Below are 21,167 nucleotides of genomic sequence, written 5' to 3'. Positions count from 1 at the left end.
GCGACTTGGTGTCAAATTTTGTTTGATAATCGTCCCCTAAGCGCCTTGGGATGCTCCACTATATTAAAGGCTTGTGGTAAAGCACTTTGGAACTTCCGGAGGTTGTGAAAGGCGCTATATAAATGTTTTCATATATACTAATTCTATATAATCTTTTTTCTTCCGATGCTGGGGTCATGATTAGAACTGTTGTACTGTATAGCCAAAGCTTTTGCCCTTTCTCCCCTTAGGGGGGCACGTTACTCTTTTAACATTCATACGTTCCTCCTGTGGCACATAAAGCCCTCGACAATGCCAGCAAGTGCTCCAAAGAAGTTGAATGGGGTTAATCAGGTGTGAGCCAGTGAGGGGTTAACGCTCGGTGTGTGGCTGTTTGGCAGCTCGTCAAGAGGCTCAGCAGTCGGCTCCTGTGAGCTGGCCATGTGCCAACAAGCACCACAGAGTATCTGTACAACTTTAAACTCTGCAAAAGGTCATCTCCCCTTTACCGTTTGCAAAGATCCCTTTATTGCTGCGTAACCTTGGCTCACGCGAACAAGAGCATCTGACTGGTTGCACAACAACCAGCCAGACATGAATCAGAAATCCGGTTTATCGGCCTGTTCACACATGGAGACATTGCCACTGGTTGCCAAGCACAAGATAGCAGTGGAAACAGACACTCTGGATCTGTGCCAGCGACACGCTTGTCTTCCGTCTCTTCACTCCACTTGTTGCTAACGAGGTCTTGGGTTTCGAAACACGAGAATTCTTGCCCCGGCTGACTCGAAACCTTGGGCGAGCCACATTTGTGAAGGTGCTGTCTGGAGAATCTGGGACGTGGAGTTCAGCCCGGTTAATGTTTAAGCCTGGGCTCCGTCTCTCATTGAAAGAGGTAAGGACACAGCCTGTTTTTCTCTGGGTAACTCGGGCCTTTGTCTTGGTGAGCTTGTGTTCGGATTTACAAACCAGTTCTTTGCGGTGGAATGTGGAAGGTTGTGAGTTTCTTGTTTCTGATTGATTTTTATCTAGTAGTTAAACACGGGGACCAGCTGTCACTCAGTTCCAGCAAAGCTCAGTCAGCCCACAATAACAGCAGTATGTCTTAGTACAGTTGTAAACAATTTTACAACACCAAGTTGTGTTGTAAAATTGTTTACAATTGTCAACCCCAGTCCATCACCGGTATCTCCACATCTTAGTACAGTGTGCATGAAGCCAAATATTTTTTCTCTCTAATTTTCTTCTCATGCTGCTCATCCTCTGCTATCTCACCCAACTGGCCAACCCCTTTATATGAGCCCAGTGTTAGCTGGCTATTTGACTGTGAGGAGCATCACAGCCAAACCAGTTCTTGTCAAACATCTGCATCCACACTGGATAGCAATTTGGAGCGGGGACGTTGGCTGATTACCTGACCCTAGCTCGGGGAAGCTGAAGCTAACTGTAGTAAAGCTGCTGTCTACGTTGAGATCAGTTCATTCAGCACAGACCAAGGATGAAATGTTGGACACTCTGGTCTGTGTGATCAAGCCCACACTGGCAAGTCAATTTATCCACTGTGCCGTCGAAAGAGATTGATGAACTGAAATTTAAATTGGGACTTAATTTCACATCCTGTTGATAGCGTCCCCTAAAGTGGGCAATTCAAGGCTGTTTGGTTCCTCCACCTTGCAGTGCTCTGGCTTGGGAGGAGTGAGTTGATATCCTGACACATGAGAACATAAGAATGCTTGACCTGAGGAAAGGTGTTTCTCCTTCCACAGCCTGTGTGTAACTATGATGTGGAGATGCCGGTGATGGACTGGGGTTGACAATTGTAAACAATTTTACAACACCAAGTTATAGTCCAGCAATTTTATTTTAAATTCACAAGCTTTCGGAGGCTTCCTCCTTCGTCAGGTAAATGTTCAGGAGCTCCTTGAAGCCTACGCATTTATACATATAGAACAATACATGGTGTTTACAGACTGCCCCTGCAACTGCCCGTTGCCAAGGCAATCACCGTGTTCAGACAGAGAGGTGTCACCTGCAGAACCCCCGAATACACATTCAACAAAAAAACAAACAGGGAAAAAAAAACAGAGAGAGGCAGAGACATCCGGAAGGCAGAGAAAGCCAGCAAATGACCCATTATATTAAAGACAGATAACATTTGTTCGCTGGTGGGGTAACGTGTAGCATGACATGAACCCAAGATCCCGGTTGAGGCCGTCCTCATGGGTGCGGAACTTGGCTATCAATTTCTGCTCGACGATTTTGCGTTGTCGTGTGTCTCGAAGGCCGCCTTGGAGTACGCTTACCCGAAGGTCGGTGGATGAATGTCCATGACTGCTGAAGTGTTCCCCGACTGGGAGGGAACCCTCCTGTTTGGCGATTGTTGCGCGGTGTCCGTTTATCCGTTGTCGCAGCGTCTGCATGGTCTCGCCAATGTACCATGCTCTGGGGCATCCTTTCCTGCAACGTGTTGTTGCAGGAAAGGATGCCCCAGAGCATGGTACATTGGCGAGACCATGCAGACGCTGCGACAACGGATAAACGGACACCGCGCAACAATCGCCAAACAGGAGGGTTCCCTCCCAGTCGGGGAACACTTCAGCAGTCATGGACATTCATCCACCGACCTTCGGGTCAGCGTACTCCAAGGCGGCCTTCGAGTCACACGACAACGCAAAATCGTCGAGCAGAAATTGATAGCCAAGTTCCGCACCCATGAGGACGGCCTCAACCGGGATCTTGGGTTCATGTCACGCTACACGTTACCCCACCAGCGAACAAATGTTATCTGTTTTTAATATAATGGGTCATTTGCTGGCTTTCTCTGCCTTCCGGATGTCTCTGCCTCTCTCTGTTTTTTTTTTCCTGTTTGTTTTTTTGTTGAATGTGTATTCGGGGGTTCTGCAGGTGACACCTCTCTGTCTGAACACGGTGATTGCCTTGGCAACGGGCAGTTGCAGGGGCAGTCTGTAAACACCATGTATTGTTCTATATGTATAAATGCGTAGGCTTCAAGGAGCTCCTGAACATTTACCTGACGAAGGAGGAAGCCTCCGAAAGCTTGTGAATTTAAAATAAAATTGCTGGACTATAACCTGGTGTTGTAAAATTGTTTACAATTGTGTGTAACTACTTCAGTCATGGATTTTTTTCCACCATAGGGTGTGGATGTCATAGTTGTGGGATGAGTTGCCACCAAAGGTCATTGAAGTAGACAGTGTAAATGGGTTTAAGCAGCAATTGGATGTGGTTGTGGAGAGGCGAGAGATTAGGAGATATGGTGAGGAGGTCAGTAGGTGGGATTCATCTATTAACCAGGCCTTTTCTTGTTCTAAAAATGCTCATGTTCTTACACACAGCAGGTCAAAGCAATGAGTGTGTGTGTGTGTGTGTGTGTGTGTGTGTGACCCAGCAGACGAGAGTTCATTGATTGGATGGAGAGGGGGAGTAATTGGAGCTTTCAAAGAATTAAACCCAGGCTGAGTACTGGCGTGTGTCATTTGTTTGTTTTGAGGATTGACGCAGTCGAAGTGCAATTAACTGATTTCAGACACATTCCCCGCCCCCCCCCCCCCCCCCCACCTCAGTGATTTGTGAATATCAGTGCTGGGTATCAATAAAGCAACTTCATTCACCCTCCCCAGCAATGCAGTGAGATGCCTGAATCACAACCCTTCCCCAGTCCCTAGCAATCAGGAGTGGGAGCTCTGGGAATCCCTGGCACCATTTCCATTCAGGATATGACATCAGGGTTGAGGAGTTGTACTCAAAGCAGTGTGTTTTCTGTTGATTACTCATTTCTGCACTCCTGATTGTACATGGCACCAACAGCACTGATGTAGGGTGCCAAGGGAATGGCAAGAGAAGTTTGGGGATTATGGATTTGACAAGGATTTGGGGATAATAACAACAGAAAATGCTGGAGAACATTCATCAAGTCAGGCAGCATCAGTGGAGAGAGAAACCAAAGTTAACGCTTCAGGTCGATGACCTTTCATCAGAACAGGTCATCGACTTGAAACGGTAACTCTCTTCCTGTCCATATATGCTGCCTGACCTGAGTGTTCTCCAGCATTTTCTGTTTTCATTTCAGACCTCCAGCTTCCACAGTATCTTGCTTTTGTATTAAGCATTTTTGGAAATGGTCATCTCATGAACCCAGCCTGCCAGGTGGAGTTGGAGTGTTTCTGAGCCACAGTGAAATGTGCCTGGATCACCTTGGTTTGACGTGGTTGTGTTTTACTGCCTTGTGACCTCCTTCAGTGTTTAGCACCATTTACTGGAAGCAGTTTGCTGTTGGGCTGACTCAGCAGCTCACTGCAGAAGCTATTTTTGTGCCTTTCATGTTCTAGAATCTGGGAGAGGTGGATATGCATGGTCCTGAGACCTGCCTGTTTACTATGTGAGGCTGATGATACCGTCTGGGATGTTTAAAATTCCTCGCCGTCTCCCTGGGCAGTGGGGCCAGTCACATTGCTGGACGGTTCACGTGGATAGCTAGTCACTGACAAATGGCAGTTCACATTCAGAGACTACTCATGTACATGGCACAGGGGGGTGGGGTGCAGACCTCAGGGAGTGATTTGTTAAAAAGCTAGCAGCTCTCCTGTGGTGGTGCTCAAGGTGAGCAGGAGGATGAGCTGTTAAATGACCAAAAGAGTGTTATCAACATAGTGTAACAGGGAAAGTATTCCAGGAAGTAAATCTAACACTGGCAGGAAGTAGAAGCTATGTGCAAGATTCTAAAGCTGTTAGTAGTGGTCCTCCCCAGTGAGAAGAAGTGTTTCTCTTGCTTCTCTCTGCTGTCTCTGTCATAGTCCTCTCCCCCTTTAGCTCTCTTGCTTCTCTGTATATGTGTCCCTGCTCTATCTCTTGTTGTGCTTCTCTGTCACCTTCAACTTGTATCTGTTAATTTTTTTTCCTCACTGTGGGCAGGTGATGGCTGGTTGTGGGTGGTGGGTCACTAGGGAGGGTGGTGAGGTGTTGAAATGCTGGGAAATGACCCATGCACCCCTTCAACGCTGTTATGCCGTTCCTCCACCAGTCGTAGGAACAGAAGTAGGCCATTCAGCCCCTTATGCCTGTTCCGCCATTCATTGAGATCATGGCTGATCCGTATCCAAACTCCATTTATCCGCCTTGGCTCCATATCCCTTAATATCCTTGGCTAGCAAAAATATATCGATCTCCGATTTAAAATTATCAATTGAGCTAGCAGCTACTGCTTTTTGCAAGCATTTTCCACACTTCTACCACCCTATGCTTGAACAAGTGTTTCCTAACTTCTCTCCTATATGGCCTGGCTCTGATTTTAAGGTTATGTCCCCTTGTCGTAGACTCTCCCGTCAGCGTAAAAAGCTTCCCTCTCTACTCAATCAATTCTTTTTCAAAATCCTAAAAACCTCGATCAAATCACTACTTAGCCTATATTCCAGGGAATACAAGCCTAGTTTATGTCATCTCTCTTCATATCTGACCCTTGGAGCCCTGGTAATATTCCAGTGAATGTTTACTTGCTGGCAGAATTTATGTTATTGGAGTTCCCGAACAACAGTATTAAAGTCATGACAGGGTGACCTCTCTCTAGTTTCCTCTGGCTCCCAGCCAGCGACCTTCATGGTTTTTCCAGATCACTTTGGGTTGTGTTACTCCCTAGGTCTGTGTTAAGAGCCCCTGCCATTAGCAGCGTCCTGTTTGGGACCTCCTCGCAGGAAGGCTGCAGCACTCAGTACCACAGAGTGAAGGAGCGGGGGGCCTGACCCCAGCAACTGGGGTCTTGGCAGGCACACTTCAGGAACATGCTTTGTGGGTCATTGATTTACAGTCATGTTTATTCAGTGTAGATAAGCTAGTGTGTCTTTGCCTGCAATGTCAATCCCCTCTGGGTCAGTCACCTCCTTGTAGCACAGGCTGAGCTCTCTTCAGATGTTGGAACCAATTCACCTTTGTTTGTAGAATGTGAAAGAAAACATGTTTTTTAAAAAAAAAATTACAGCAAAAGCTGAGCTGTCAATGGTGGGCCAATCCCAGAAGGAAAAGTTTGAGGTGTAAACAATTACAAGTGGCAAGCTTCATCTCTTCTGTGTGCTACAGGAGATGGGCAAGTGCCTGTTTCTCTCTTTCTACTTCTCTCGGCACAGCTCACTTGGTGAGATTTGCTCACGTGTTCTCACTGGAGAGCAAGAGTAAACAATGGAGCTGGAGCCATCCCAGCATCAATTGTGGCATTGCAAGCCCAAAGTGCAGGCCATTCAAAATGCAGGCCGTACATTAAAGGAGGCCCTTCATTAAGTCTGAGGTTGTTAGGATGGCCTTGCCTCCAAAGTTTGCTCTTGCTGATTTTCACCATCCAGTGACAAGAGCAGGAGGAATGGCAGGAATTGTTGGCATAGATATGGAAGTGAGTATCTGGGTTGGGAGGCTAAAGGTCTCTCTGTCCCACTTGAGGCACCCACCTCATGGGAGAGGGAATTTGTGGCCTGAGCCATAGTGAGTGATGCTGAGTATTCGGTGTTGGACATGTGCTCACTGTGGTTGACTTCTTTTAACCTGTCCAATGCACCTTTAAATGAAATTGGAATTAAGATGTTTGAGTCCAGAACAAGGGGCCATAACTTCAAAATTAGAACTGGGCTGTTATGGGATGATGTCAGGAAGCACCTCTTCATTATTAAAGGTAGTGGAAATTTGGAACGCTTTCTGCTCTCCCCCCCCCCCCACCCCCAAAAAAAAAGCTGTGGATGCTGGAGGTCAACTGAAAATTTCAAAATTGAGTGATAGATTTTTGAAGTGCAAGAGTATTCAGGGTTACGGAACAAAAGCAGGTAAATGGAGTTAAGATACAGATCAGCCATGATCTATTTGAGTGGCGGAACAGGCTCGAGAGGCTGAATGACCTACTCCTGTTCCTACGTTACTATTGTAGCTCCCCCAGTGGCTCAGGTGCTAAATGCACTGCCTGCTGTGGTACTGAGCCCTCGAGACAAGTGAGGGTCCCTGTTTGCATCGCGGTCTGAATGAGCTGACCTCAGCTGGGGCAGCACTATAGGGGACTACGAATAGCCTCATTTATCCTGGGACAGGGAGTGGGGAAGGAAATGCAGCAGTATTCCTGCTCCTGATCGCCATGCAGTGACCTCCCTCACCTCCCCCACCCCCCACCTTGCTGGAAAGGGCAGGACTGTGGATAGCAGGTGAGACAAAGGCTGTGATCTCCCCCAGAGGGGAATAGCTCACCAACACACCACTGATCCTCTTGCCTGCTTGAAAACACAGTCGGGGTCAAGTTTTTATGGAATAAATCAGGCCTTGAAGGATTGTTGGAAAGATCAGAACATGAAAAACAGATCCTGTTCCCAAACCCAGTCCAGGTCCTGTCAAAGAAACTAGCAATTTAAACATCACTTAAGTAATATCCTGCTTAAACCTCGCTACAAATTGCAGTTCCACCCAGTGAGACAAGCCACACCTGCCCCAGAGGTAACAGCACACTCAGCACTTGGGTACGGAACAATGCCATCAGACCAGAAGGTTTATTGGTGACCCTGCAAGTTAAGTCTGCAGCTTTCCCTCCGACATGTCTGAAACATCAGACACGCACGCACAATCCAGAGAGACAAATTAAATTAGGTTTCACTTAGAAAATGCTTTGCATGTTTCCCACCAATGTACTGTATCTGGAGAAGAATAATCCCTGGCTTGGCTTGGTTCAGCTCAGCTCCCACACCTGGGACCTTCTGGTGTGGCTCAGTAAAAAGCCAGGTGAAACATGTACCCAGCCAGGGAAATTTGAAGACAGTGTCCCTCTCCCCATCTGCTCCTGAGCCCAGAACTCCTTCCCCACCCCATCTTGTATACCCACACCTCCCTCCTTCTCTTCTCCCCCCATCGAATCGTGTACCCCCACTTCCTTCCTCCTCCCCATCTATTCATGTACCGCCCCCCCATCTACACGTGCTCACACCTCCCTCCTTCCTCCCCACCCCATCTACTCGTGTTCCCACACCTCCCTCCTTCCTCCCCATCTACTGATGTATTCCTCCCCCATGTACACATGTACTCACACCTCCCTCCTTCCTCCCCACCCCATCTACTCGTGTTCCCACACCTCCCTCCTTCCTCCCCATCTATTCATGTACTCCCCCATCTACTCATGTACTCACACCTCCTTCCTTCCTCCCCATCTACTGATGCATCCCCACCCTATCTATTCATGTTCCCATCCCTCCCTATCTATTCGTGTTCCCATCCCTCCCTATCCCTCAACCATCTACACGTGTAGCCACACCTCCTTTTCACCCCCCCCCCCCCCCCCCCCAAACTATCTTTTTAAAAAATTCATTCTTGGGATATGGGTGTCTCTGGCAGGGCTGACATTTATTGCCCGTCCCTAATTGCCGTTGAGATGGTGGTGGTGAGCCACTTTCTTGAACCGCTGCAGATGGTGTGGTGAAGTTTCTCCCACAGTGCTGTTTGGTAGGGAGTTCCAGGGACTTGGAGGTGGTGGTGTTCCCACGCGCCTGCTGCCCTTGTTCTTCTCAGTAGAGGTCACGGGTTTGGGAGGTGCTGCCAAAGAAGCCTTGGTGAATTGCTGCAGTGTATCCTGTGGATATTACGTACTGCAGCCATGGTGCAACGATGTGGAGGGAGTGGATGCTTAAGTTGGTGGATAGGGTGCTGATCAAGCAGTCACACGCTGCTTCACGAGCACTCCCCCAATCTTCTCGTAGCTGCACCTACTCCCCTACCCCTCCCTTGCTGGTTGGACAGTGATGTTGACAGTGGCTCAGATTTCTTGCCCCGCTTGTGAAGGTTGAGGGAATGGGTATTGAATTAGATACCCCGAAGAAAGGAGAGAAAAAAAGGAATTAGCTTTAATAACAAAAAAAACATAGATAATGTTGTAAAGATTTCTTACTGTCAGTAACTTCCTTCTCACCCTGATTGTTTGACAAAGGATAACCTCTTCTGCAAAGTGATCATGTAACTTTGAGTGAGATCTTGCGACCGGGCTTCCACTGAGAACCACAGGTTGTTTTGGTTAAACGCTGGTAGGCTGAAGGCACCACCTGATGTGGTAATGAGCCACACAGAGCTGCCCAATTCCAGGTTGCACCCCCAGGCTGTGCTAAGCTCGCTGATCTCAGCCTGGCAGAGGTATCATAGCGAGATTCAGTGGACCTGAGTTAGAGAAGAGAGCAAACCAGGCAGCTGCCTCTCACCAGAACACTATCCTGTGGCAGCGACTGGGACAGTGGCGTCCACGTGAGCAGGATCACTCTTGCCTGGGATGGTTGACGTGGTTGAATAGCTGCTTGGATCAGCTGCTGCCCACCCCTGTGGGTCAGTAACTGCCAGGGTCCTCGGGAGAATAGGGAAGAGGGATGAATACTTTAGGTGGGGTTGATGGGGGAGGAGGAACAAAAATGGAGCCCACATCATTTGTATGTGAGACAGTGCACCTTTAAATTGAATCAAATTACTGTCAAAGCACCTCTCCCGTCCCCCTCTCATCTGTCGCTGGTGTGTTTGTGGCCTGACCCATTTTCAGCACATTGCCTGCTTATCCGACTGTCGGAGCGGAGTGACCAGTGTTACTATTCTTCTCTTGTGATGAGAGCTTTGCGACGGGCAGGGTTTCCCTTCCCAATAACTCCTGGCAGCGACAGGAGCAGCTGGCAGCCTGCCCTCCCAATGGCTGATGTAATGACTTTCCTTGTGTGAGTCACTTCACTGAGATGGGTTCTACATGTGAGGCTGGCTGCACTTGCCTCCTCCCAGGGAGAGGAGAGACTCTGCACAACACCACCCTGCTTTTTTGCATCAAGTTCTCGGGGGCCATTTGCTTGCTGTTAACCAGGACCGTTCCACAGGCAATGAAACTTCCTCTTTCTTTTCTGTCTCCCAAGTGGTGCGATAGCAGGCTGTAAATCACTGCTCGACCGTTGTTAAAGGGCCCAGACTTTGGCTGTCTCAAAGATCGAAGTCTCCGAAACACTGAGAACAAGGCAACGGGGAGCCAATTCTGTGGAGATCAGCCAGATATGTTTACAAGTGCTTGCCTGAGGGAAAGAATGCTGCAGAGCTTGAAGGTGAGTGACTTGGCTTACCTTGTTTGTAATTTTAATTAAGTGTTTAATGATGAAGGGACTTGAGCCTGTTACTCATCCTTTGAGTATGCAAACCCTGTCATCTTCCCACAACGTTGTTTTTAAAAGAGCACAGAAGCAGGCAGACAGGACCTCTGTTTAACGTCTCATCCAAAGCATGTTGTGTTCCCGCAGCACTGGTATCTGCTTACATATGTACTCTGATCTTAGCGCAGGGCTCGAACCCACAACCTTCTGACCTTAGAAGCAAGGGTGCCCCCAACTGAGCCGGACTGACACTCTATCTCCACCCTCATTGTTAGCTGGATGTTTCTGCAGTTCCTGCTTCTTGTGACAGGGCTGAACTCTTTCGGGCTGCGGAGCGTGTGGTGCTTTTGTTTATTGTGAAATGAAGTCTCAGTCCCGAGAGTTTTCTCATCCTGTACCCCTGCTTGAGTCCTGCTCGGTCAAATTCTCCCAAGGACTTTAAACAAAGTGGGGAATTTTCAACCTTGTTGGTCCCAGGAGCTTGCTCCTGGTACAAGTGCAGCCCATCTCAGACTCAGTTCATCTTTCACTGGCAGAGGTTAGGTTTTTGCCAGGGTGGACACACTGGGGCTGATGTGGGGACTTGAGCATGGAGGATGTTACCTGGGCTAAACTGTGTCAAGGAATGAATATATTTATTTAAAGGGATCTGCAGAATTGGAGTTCACAGCACCATATTTGTTCCATACTAAAGTGGGTCAGGTTATAAGCAGCCAGCACTCTGCAAAATGCATTGAGAGGGAGCACTGCAAATCCAGAAAGTTCCTCACTTTGTCCTGACGTGGATTCACAACACTTATGTAATAAAACCTCATCCACCTTGATCCGCCAGCAGCCAATTAGCAGTGTGTGTGGGTGCGGGTGGAGTGGGGGAGGGGGTTGGGTGAACATAAGAAATAGGAGCAGGAGAAGGCCGTACAGTCCCTTGAGCCTGCTCTGCCGTTCAATCAGATCATGGCTGATCTTCGACCTCAGCTCAGCTCCGCTTTCCTGCCCGATCCCCACATTCCTTAATTCTCCTAGAGTCCAGAAAACTATTGATCTCGGCCTTGAATATACTCAACGACTCAGCATCCACAGCCCTCTGGGTTAGAGAATTCCAAAGATTCACAACCCTCTGAATGAAGAAATTCCTCCTTATCTCAGTCTTAAATGGCTGACCCTTTATCCTGTGACTATGCCCCCTAGTTCTAGACTCCCCAGCCAGGGGAAATAATCTCTCAGCTCTGTCAAGCCCCCTCAGAATCTTATGCCTCAATGAGATCACCTCTCATTCTTCTAAACTCGAGAGTATAGGCCAATTCTACTCAACCTCTCCTCATAGGACAACCCTCTCATCCCAGGAATCAATCTAGTGAATCTTCATTGCCTCTAAGCCAAGTATATCCTTCCTTAGATAAGGAGACCAAATCTGTACACTGTACTCCAGGTGAGGTCTCATGAAAGCCCTGTACAATTGTAGCAAGACTTCCTTACTCTTATACTCCAATCCCCTTGCAATAAAACACCATTTGCTTTCCTAATTGCCTGCTGTACCCGCATGCTTTTTGAGTTTCTTGTATGGGAAACCCAAGTATCTCTGGACACCAACATTTAATAGTTTCTCACCATTTAAAAAAAATTCTGTTTTTCTATTCTTCCTACCAAAGTGAATAACCTCACATTTCCCCACATTATACTCCATCTGCCACCTTCTTGCCCACTCACTTAACCTGTCTATATCCATTTGCAGACTCTTTGTCCTTTACTCTCCTCACAGCTTACTTTCCCACCTAGGTGTGTGGGGGCGCGTGTGGGAGGGAGGGGGGGGCGTGTGGGTGGGGCGGAGGTGGGTGGGGGGTGTGCGTATGGGGGAGGGGGGAATGTGCATGTGCTTGAAATACAGCAAATACTTCCCTCCGTTGCTCCTCCCCTCTGTGTCTCGGTTGTGCAAATAGTTTTGTATCTGGAAACCACCGTGAGACTGTTGGAATACCCTCAGGCAGTGCCGGGCACAGCCACATGTGAAAAACAAGACTGACTTAATTTCTGCAGGAAGCACATCAACTGCAAGTGTAGATTAACTCTTTTGGAGCACGAGTAGTCCCAGATGTGTTATACCCCACTCACACCACTGGCTGCTGCACAACTTATACAGCACTGTTATATCCCGCTAAGTCACTGCATCATGTTAGAATATACGCAGCAGTATTAAACATGCCATGGTGTGTTCTGCATAATATACATTGAGTGTTTATGGTGTAATATATTTTGGGGTATTATATCCCATGAATGAACTGTTCATTATTGTATAATAGACACAGTCTCATATATAACGCACAGTGTTGATGGTATAATATTCACAGTGGGATATAATGCCCTAACACACGATTTTATGCTACAATATGTATGTCCCACTCAGTGTTTTATATAATACTTGTAGGAATATTACACGCTGTGTAATTACAATGTTAATTTTGTGTATTATGTGCAGAAGTATTACAGCCCAGTAACACAGTGTTATTATCTATTTAAATACCCATTAATATGTGATGTTATCTCTAGATATAAAACATGTCGCATCTGTCAATCACACTGCAGGCGTTAGAATACTACTATCACATTCCAGACATCACACTTCAAAATCTCACTTTATTTTCCATCTGCACCAATCTTAGAAAAAACAAGAGAGTTAGTCATTGATCTGGAGCCTGAAGGAGTTACAATTGGCCTCAGTTGATCTCAACAGTTTATAAAGTACAATTCCTTGGACTTGCCTATTTAGATCATTTCCCCACTGGCGAGTGCTTGAACAGTGCCTTTAAGGGGCTGGCTAGTTTAGCAACCTTGCACCCCAATCCCAGACGACTGCTAAGCAACGCAATAGGACATCCACCAGCACCATAGCCAGTAGTACTCAGTATGTGATGGAATAGACACTGAAGCATTATACTCACAAGTGTTTGCCATAAAGTATATAAAGGCTTCTTGCATTCCACGATCACATGTAGTGTTACTACATAATATATTAACTTTTATTATATCCAGTAACGTGTTATACTGGAATGTTATCCCTCACCTACGCATAGTGTGTTACATCCTAATAATTGCAAGAGCATTATATTGAGTAATAGTGTTGTGTAGTTTTCTACAGGAGTGTTCTGTTAAGTAACAGTGTGTTATTGTGCAATATCTATAGGAGAATTATACCCAGTAATACATGGTGTAGTATATACAGGAATGGTGAACCCAACAGCCACTAGTGTTGGGCAATAACACAGACAGGACTGTGCTCAAGGATGCCACTTAGAATGTGGGTATAAACCACTCCAGATATTTGCATCTCTTGCCGTGATCCTAACCCCTGAGAGTGCGCTTCAGCCTTGAAACATGCCCTTAACCATCCTGTATGTAGCTGTTGATGTTCGTGCAAATGATTGTGCAAGGCATTGACACCATCATCTCACACAATTAATATTACCTCTGTGTACAGGGCACCAAGTTGAGTCAATGAGCCAATGGGAGGACCCCAGGACCCTGTGTCCCACTCCTGGGAAGACTAGAGAAGGAGAAGTGGTGGGTTGGATGAGCCATGTTTTCCTCACCTCCAGTCTATAACCTTTCTCTTTTCTGTTCCAGAGCTACAGCAATAGTCAGTGCTTCTCCAAACTGCCTTCTCTCGTTGTCCTACGCTCCAAATACCCCATCCTACCCAGCTCTTAATCCGCACTGCACCCACTAAGTGCTGAAAACAAGATGATCACACCATCGCCTCCTCCAACTCGTTCTTTCCCAGTCGCTGAAGCTTATGGAACCCCTCGCCTCGCCTCCCTCGGGCCGGCCCGCTCCCCTCGCCTCGCCTCCCTCGGGCCGGCCCGCTCCCCTCGCCTCGCCTCCCTCGGGCGGGCCGCAGGTAATTTTGAAACCTAAGCATAACCTTGCTAAACCACAAATTCCTGATATATCTCATCATCTCTGCTACGCTTTTCAACCTTGGTCCTGCCCTACGGGACATGGCCTGTCAGTTGTGAGCTCTGAAGTGTTTCTTCAGGTTGTGGTGCAGTGAGTGCACAGCCCTTGCAGTGCTTGGGTGCGACTGCAGCCTTGAGGTTGGAGATTACAGGCCTGCTATGGCTTGTAAAAACAACAACCACCTGGCACAGAACAAGCCTGATGAGTCATCACCAGATCAGACCTGACCACATTAAGCTGTTCCATACCTCACTCTCCTCAGCCTAGTTCTCCCATAACTGCAAGAACTGGAGGTGATTGACAAGTGGTCTTTCTCTCCATAGTCAAGCACCTCCTCCTCTTTTTCCCCGCCTTCGCCATTCCCTACTTCCCCCCTCGCCCCTTCTAACCACACTGACCTCCAACCCCAGGTGGGAAGAGTTAGTTTCTTTGTTTGAGATCGAGTCCCTCTGTGCAACTGCCTCTGCTGCCAATCCTGGTTTCCCCTATTACTCCTGATCACCCTCCAGTCGCCTCTCACTGCACCGCAACTCCTGCTCGCTCTACTTTCTCTGCCATCTACCACATGATTTTTCCAAGCTCATGTCTTCTATGGAGATATTACCTCCCCCTCATCCCGCGATCTCCTCCTCCCCCACCCCCCCCACCAACCTCCTCGTGGTCGCCCTCCTCTTTTTTTTTTTAACACCCCCCTCCCCCCCCCAACCTGTGGTTGTCCTCAACCTCCTTTTCTCAGGTCTGGAGTCAGGTTGGGTTTTTGAGGTGGTTGGTGATGGTGGTTTTGAAAGGGAGACGTACTGTCCTCAGACCAGCTCTCCTGGTGTTGGAGGTGAGCATGTTGGGAAGGGGGCTGGGGTTTGAGGAGGTGTTGAAGATGAAGAGGAGCGGTGGATTGCCTTCGACCTCCAGGAAACTTTTGCAGTATTAGGAGAGCTTAAATGAGGCAAGTAGGCCTACATCTCAAAAATGGCCATCATCATCAGCCACCTCAAGCCCACCCAGACCGTAGAGTCCTCCAACTACACTTGAATCCTTGCGTTTACACTCTAATATCCTCCAGAATGTTACTGTCTCCCAGCTCCGTGCCCTTGGTGATTCCATTTCCACCTATCGCAGCCCAGCTAGCAAGAGCTTCTTTTCCCACTCCTACACTGACACCTGCGGACCCCCTCCCCAGCATTGATCCTCGACGTCTTCCCCATGTACATGCTGCCCCTCCAGTCACTTCATCCGAAGACATGGGGTCAGCTGTCATCTGTGTGCTGATGACCCCCAACTTTACCCCTCCACCACTTCAGCCTTGACCCCTCTGTGCAGTCCCGTGAGCCTCAGTGGACGGGGCATCCGTCCCGTGAGCCTCAGTGGACGGGGCATCAGTCCCGTGAGCCTGTGCTAATGGCCCCAGCGTATAATCACAGATGAGAATCTCACTGCTGGGGTTGTCAGTTTTGCTGGTTGCAGATGGTAAGATTGGAGTAGCAAGACTGGAACTTAGATGGTGTCATAAACCTCAAGAGTGAAGCTCAAGCAGTTTCTCACAATCCCTTGAGAAAGAACAGGTAGGTTGTGAGGGTGAGACATGCTTAAGCCTGAAAGTGATGGAGGGATTGCCCATGAGCAAACTAATATTCATCTTGCTTGTTTTCCAGGGTAATAACAATACAGCAATAATGGAACTTCATTATCCCCTTACCCCAGGGGAACTGAGGACACTATTATCTCCCCCACTGAGAGCAGCAGATTGAGGCCAGGCTGGGGATGGATTTTGTGACTTTGTCAGCCTGGCTCAGTGCCACCATAGGGCAGTGCCTTTACCAGCTGAGCCACTGTGGAGGAAATGCAAGGGGACTGCAAATATCTTTGGACACAAAACTCCAAGTCGGGAAACTTGAGCCCAAGTGACTCTCAACATCACTGGAATCACTCATAAAGAAACAGCCAGTTCTTGCAGTTGGAGGGGTGGGGGGAGAAACATGACCTTAAAAATGCCAGGAGCTGACTAACACAATAACTTTTTGTCCATTGAAGGGCTGTGTCTGAATGAGATGGGACTGGCTGTTGCTCACACTAGAACTTGAAGGGCTGCCAAGACAATTAGGCGGCGGGCCTAGAATTTCCAGAGAGTTGGCTGCAGGCTGGGAGCGGCTGTCCTCTCGTGGCCCTGCACTCGTAGCCTTTCCAGACGCCTAAAGCGTGGGCTGGCTGTGGGGGGGTTTCTTTTGTCTTTGTTTCAGTGAGGAATGACATAATGCTGAGGTAAGATTGTAAAAAGCCAAAAGTGTTTATAGACCATGTAATGCTTTATTTTTTTCAAAAGAAAAGTTGCACTGATCGTTTGGGATTATAATGCTGATCCCTGGTCAGCGCTCTCTCGATTGGACCTTGTGCTTGTAACGTGGCCTGTTTCTCTCTGTTGGTATGCGCAGTACATACTGCAAGGACATCTCATTGACTCAATCACTTCGATGAAAGCATGTTTTCAGCAGATGTCGACTGGCCCAGAGAACTCTTGAAGCAGAGTTTGAAAGATGTGAGCACAGATCTCAACACTGGGCAAATGGTAGATATGAGATTCAGTCAGGAGCCTCACACCTGAGTTGTGGCTCTGTGCACACAGTTAGAAATGGCAAGCTGTGTTCATCACATGGGATGTTGGACCGGAAACAGTGGGCAAAATCAGATGCCTCTCTTACACTAATTTTTCATTCTCTCTCTCGCGCGCGCACGCGCACAAGCTCTCACACTCAATGTCATGCAGTCGCTCTCACTCACACCCGCTCGCTCCTTCACCCCCCTCGCCCGCTCCTCCTCTTTTCTCCCACCCCCCCGCTCCTCCCTCCCCTACCCCTTCCTTCCTTCCCTTCCCTTCCCTCCCTCCCTCCCTCTTCCCCCCCCCCCCCCCCCCGCTCCTTCCCTCCCTCCCTCCCCCCCCCCCCCCCCCCCCCCGCTCCTTCCTTCTCTTTCCCCCGCCCGCTGCTTCCTGATAGAATCTGGTCTGTGTGGTTCAGTCCTAAACAATTTGCTGAGCTATCAGGTAATGCCCCAGGCCTGTTGTTCATGGCTGCTTTCATCTCTGTCTTGTCTCTCCACAGGTCTGTGCCCATTTTAGCTGCTGAAGGGTCCTCGCTGAGTCAGACAGGCAGCTCCATCTGGTGGTCACATCAAATGCACAGACATTACACCCACTTTCTGCAGCACTATGATTGTGATGAATGATAAGGTGAGGAATATTATTTCACTGTGTCAGCCGTGGCTCACTGGTAGCACCCTTGTCCGTTGAGTCAAAAGGTTGTGGGTTCAAATCGCACTGTAGTGACTTCAGCACAAAATATAGGTTGAGGGAGTGCTGCAGTGTCGGAGGTGCCGTCTTTCGGATGAGACATTAAACCGAGGCCTGGTCTGCCCCCTCAGGTGGACGTAGAAGATCCCATCACACTATCTGAAGAAGAGCAGAGGAGTTCTCCCCGGTGTCATGGCCAATATTTACCACTCATCATCACATTAGTGTTTGTGAGACCTTGCTGTGTGCAAATTGGCTGCTGTGTTTCCTATGTTACAACAATGACTACAATTCAAAAGTATTTCATTGGTTTTAAAGCACTTCGGGACATCTTGACGGGTCAAGGTCTTTTTTTTTCATTTGGTATACATCAATTTAGAAACTGCGTTTTCGAGAGTGATTATCCCAGTGCTGTGTTAACTCACTAAGCTCTTGTCAAGGAGCACATTCCCAATCAATGTGTTGCTTGAGGGCCACTCTCAGGGATGTTGCGACACAGTGATGGATCGCCTGAGTTCAGTCACGTCATGGGACAGTGCCAAACAAAGGAACGTCAGAACAAGAGTAGGTCATTCAGTGTCTCGAGCCTGTTCTGCTATTCAGTTAGATCAAGGCCACGCACCTACCCAGAGGAAGAGAGAAGAATATTATCGGCCCCGTGAAGTGTAATAAATTGGATAGCCAGGTGGCAAAGGATTGAACACTAGAACCTGATCTTCAGTTGCTTCCAAGCCGTTATTCAGAGATCCACATTGCCTGCCTTGCACCCCCGAGTTAAGCTTTCATAGAAATGGATACAAGAGTCCCCAATTGATATGCACCACCTGAATACAATTAACGCTAATTGATATAAATCATATGGACACAATTAACATGGCGTTCCGTTAGAGTTTCATTGTAATAAGCCCTTTGTGTATGCCGGCCGGGATACCCCTGTTTCCCATTGCCATTCTCTTGCCTTTTGGTTTTGGAGGAACAGGAACAGCACGGAGTTGCACGTTGGGCAGGTTATCAGTGGAGGCCCAGAGGGGCTGGGGAAGAGCACGTCAGCTGACGGCCACAGTGATGGGGAGGCAGGCTGCAAGTGGCCTTTGGGTGCTGTTACGCACATCACTGCAGTGCTGAGGGCAGGTACTGAGGGGAAGCAGGAAAAGCAGTTGACCGTCACAGGCTGGTCTTCCACTCAGTGCTGAATGGGAACTCGGGAATTGGAGCAGGCTGGCTGTTCATGACAACAGGCATAGATTATGCCAACAGGTCAACAAGGGCAGAGTACAAGGTAAAACCAAATCTAGAGGCCATAAATATAAGGTAGCCACCAATAAATCGAATTCACGAGAAACCTCTACCCAGAGTGTGGTTGGAATATGGAACCACAAGGGGTAGTTGAGGCGAATAGCGCAGATGCATTTAAGGGGAAGCTAGATAAACACGTGAGGGAGAACAGAATAGGTTATATTGATAGGGTTATATGAAGTAGGGTAAGAGGAGGCTTGTGCATGGACCAGTTGGGCCAAATGGCCTGTTTCTGTGCTGTACATTCTATGTAATATAATTGAAAGCTCAGTGTCCTTGTGTTTAGATCCTTGACGCTCGCAGTGTGCAGCCCACTCTGATTCAGATGATGGTGCTTGGAGACGATGGCCCATCTCGGTGTGAAGGACGCAGCACCTACGGAAGACCTTCTCATCGAGGAAGTCCTGATGACCGCCATGTGAGTGTCCAGCTGCCAGTCTCTGATTATTTTTTAATGCTGTATTTTTCCGAACAGTGGATTGGATCTCTAAGAATAGGGAATAGCAAGCAATGCAATCCGATGTAGAATTTTGAGGTGACCGAGCCAACAGGTGCCATATTCAATATGTATGTGTGAAATAACTAGCACAGGAGCGAAGATCCAAGAAATGGAATGGAACAGTGTGTCGATGAGGATTGAGAGCGAGCGGTGATTGATGGTTCCGTAGATTTATCCACAGCTTAGTGCTGAGCTGCGGTTAAGAAAAGAGAAATAGGTTCCTGGGCAGATTAGCAGAGGGATACAGTTCAAATGTGGAAAAGGTCATCTTGCTACAAAAGGAATTGATCAGACTTTATTGAAGGGACTGCTGCGTGTAGATTTATTCATCTAATCGGAGGAAGATTATTAGGCTAAGGTTATTCTGGATGTCAACTTATAAAGAAAGGTTAAGGAAGTTCAAATAAGGAAAAAGAAAGCTTTTATTTATCTAGCGCCTTACCATATCTCCAAGGGCTTGACATAAAATCAATGAGTTTGGACTGCAGTGACTGATAGGTTGGCAAATAGGCTATGGGGATAAGTGGTCAGGTGGGATTGAGATCTCTTAATGGACACAATGGCATTTTACTGTTCATAAAAATTCTTGTGTTCTTGCACATGATTGCAAATGGAGTAAGTAGTGAAAGTATTAAAGTTATTTGCGCATGTAGGCTTTCAGAGCTATTGGTACAGTAATATTTACCATTTAATGTTTCCTCTTTTCAGTTTCTTTGCTTCTCTCTTCTATCTTTTCTTTTTGTGGCTTGTATTCCTTGTCTTGCCCTCTGACTTCCTCTTTCGCATCTGTTTTTCTCAATCTCCCATCCTCTCCATTTTTTTTTGCCCTTTCATCTTACTCCTTGCTCCAGAAACTGAGCCTGAAACAAAATGGCCACCTGCATTCCTGGAGTATGTGACCACCTCGGCAGTCGTTTCCGTGGTGATTGGAAATTGCATAGACTGTGAATGCCAGGGTTTCCTTATCCGTATGGTCTTGTAGAAATCCCATGAAATACAGGAAAGCGGATATGGATGGGAACGCTGAAATAAGGACCTTTTAATCGGTGTTTCTTTGAGTCTGTAAACAGCCAGTCAGATTGTTATGTTGTGTATTTTCAGAGACAATTCACAAGTCTGCCCATGAACGGTCAGTCCATGTTTCCAAGGCAAGCACAGGACCACTACAACATCCACAATCACGGAAAGGGCCTTGGCGACGATGATTCATCAAAGCATAGCAGAGAGGGTAAGGCAACGTATATGAGATCCTAGCAAAAGGAATCTGCAGTCAGTCACGTTTATAACAACTTTTTTTTTTTAAAAATCTAAGTGCAATTGGTTAGTCCCTGCCCTTCACCTCTCGAGCCTGAGTTAAATCTAGCCCATAGTTCTTTGTGTGCAGGTAGTAAAGATCCTCCATGAAATGTGTTTGGGGCAGTTTCAACCCATCTCTTGGTGGGCATGGAGCACAGTACAAAACGAAACTAATTCCACACTCCGGATTATTACCTGAGTGCGGGAGCACAGAGTAGCAGCTATCATCGGAGTCTGGTTTCGACAGAGTCTATAGTTGGGAATTTGGTGAGTGAGGGGATTCGGTGCAGTAAGGGGTGAGGTGCATTTGTTTAGACAGCAGAGAGGAGCGTACCGAGAGCGGGTCACAGCAACAACAAAACCAAACTGCAGTGTGACGTCACGGGTAAGGCAGGTAGGTGGTTGGTGGTGAGTATCTCTTCTGTTTTCTTCTGTCTTAGGACTGTGTGCTAAGTAATTTTTCTTCAAAAAAAACTAAACTTAATTTAATAAATTAAACAAGGCCAGTACTTTGTTCAACCTAAAAATAATTTGATTGGCATTGTAGTAATCAATTAAATAAATAAAATAGTTATGACAGGGCAGGAAATGTGTTGCAGCTGCAATATGTGGCAGCTACTGGACAGTTTTGTCCAGGGCGACTACATCTGCAGTAAGTGTCTGCAGCTCGAGGAACTTCGGCTCCGAGTTGAGGAGCTGAATTCCGAGCTGCAGACATTGCGAGGCATCAGGG

General features: G+C 47.6%; 1 protein-coding gene across 1 annotated transcript in view; it reads left to right on the top strand.

Moving 5' to 3' along the window:
• The first annotated feature begins 592 nt into the window (after positions 1-592).
• LOC137335741 (probable JmjC domain-containing histone demethylation protein 2C) overlaps positions 593-21,167 on the top strand; it is a 54,834-nt gene continuing 34,259 nt past the window's right edge. Inside the window, exons 1-5 of the mRNA XM_068001070.1 lie at positions 593-874; positions 9,885-10,067; positions 17,156-17,283; positions 18,926-19,057; positions 20,240-20,366. Coding sequence (XP_067857171.1) covers positions 17,263-17,283; positions 18,926-19,057; positions 20,240-20,366 — 280 coding nt within the window. The 5' untranslated portion in view covers positions 593-874; positions 9,885-10,067; positions 17,156-17,262. The remainder of the gene's footprint in view (positions 875-9,884; positions 10,068-17,155; positions 17,284-18,925; positions 19,058-20,239; positions 20,367-21,167) is intronic.

This window comes from Heptranchias perlo, chromosome 20, assembly GCF_035084215.1.
Source record: "Heptranchias perlo isolate sHepPer1 chromosome 20, sHepPer1.hap1, whole genome shotgun sequence".
Lineage (NCBI taxonomy): Eukaryota > Metazoa > Chordata > Chondrichthyes > Hexanchiformes > Hexanchidae > Heptranchias > Heptranchias perlo.
The sequence above is the reverse complement of the archived record's forward strand: the minus strand, read 5'-3'. Positions and strand labels throughout refer to the sequence as shown.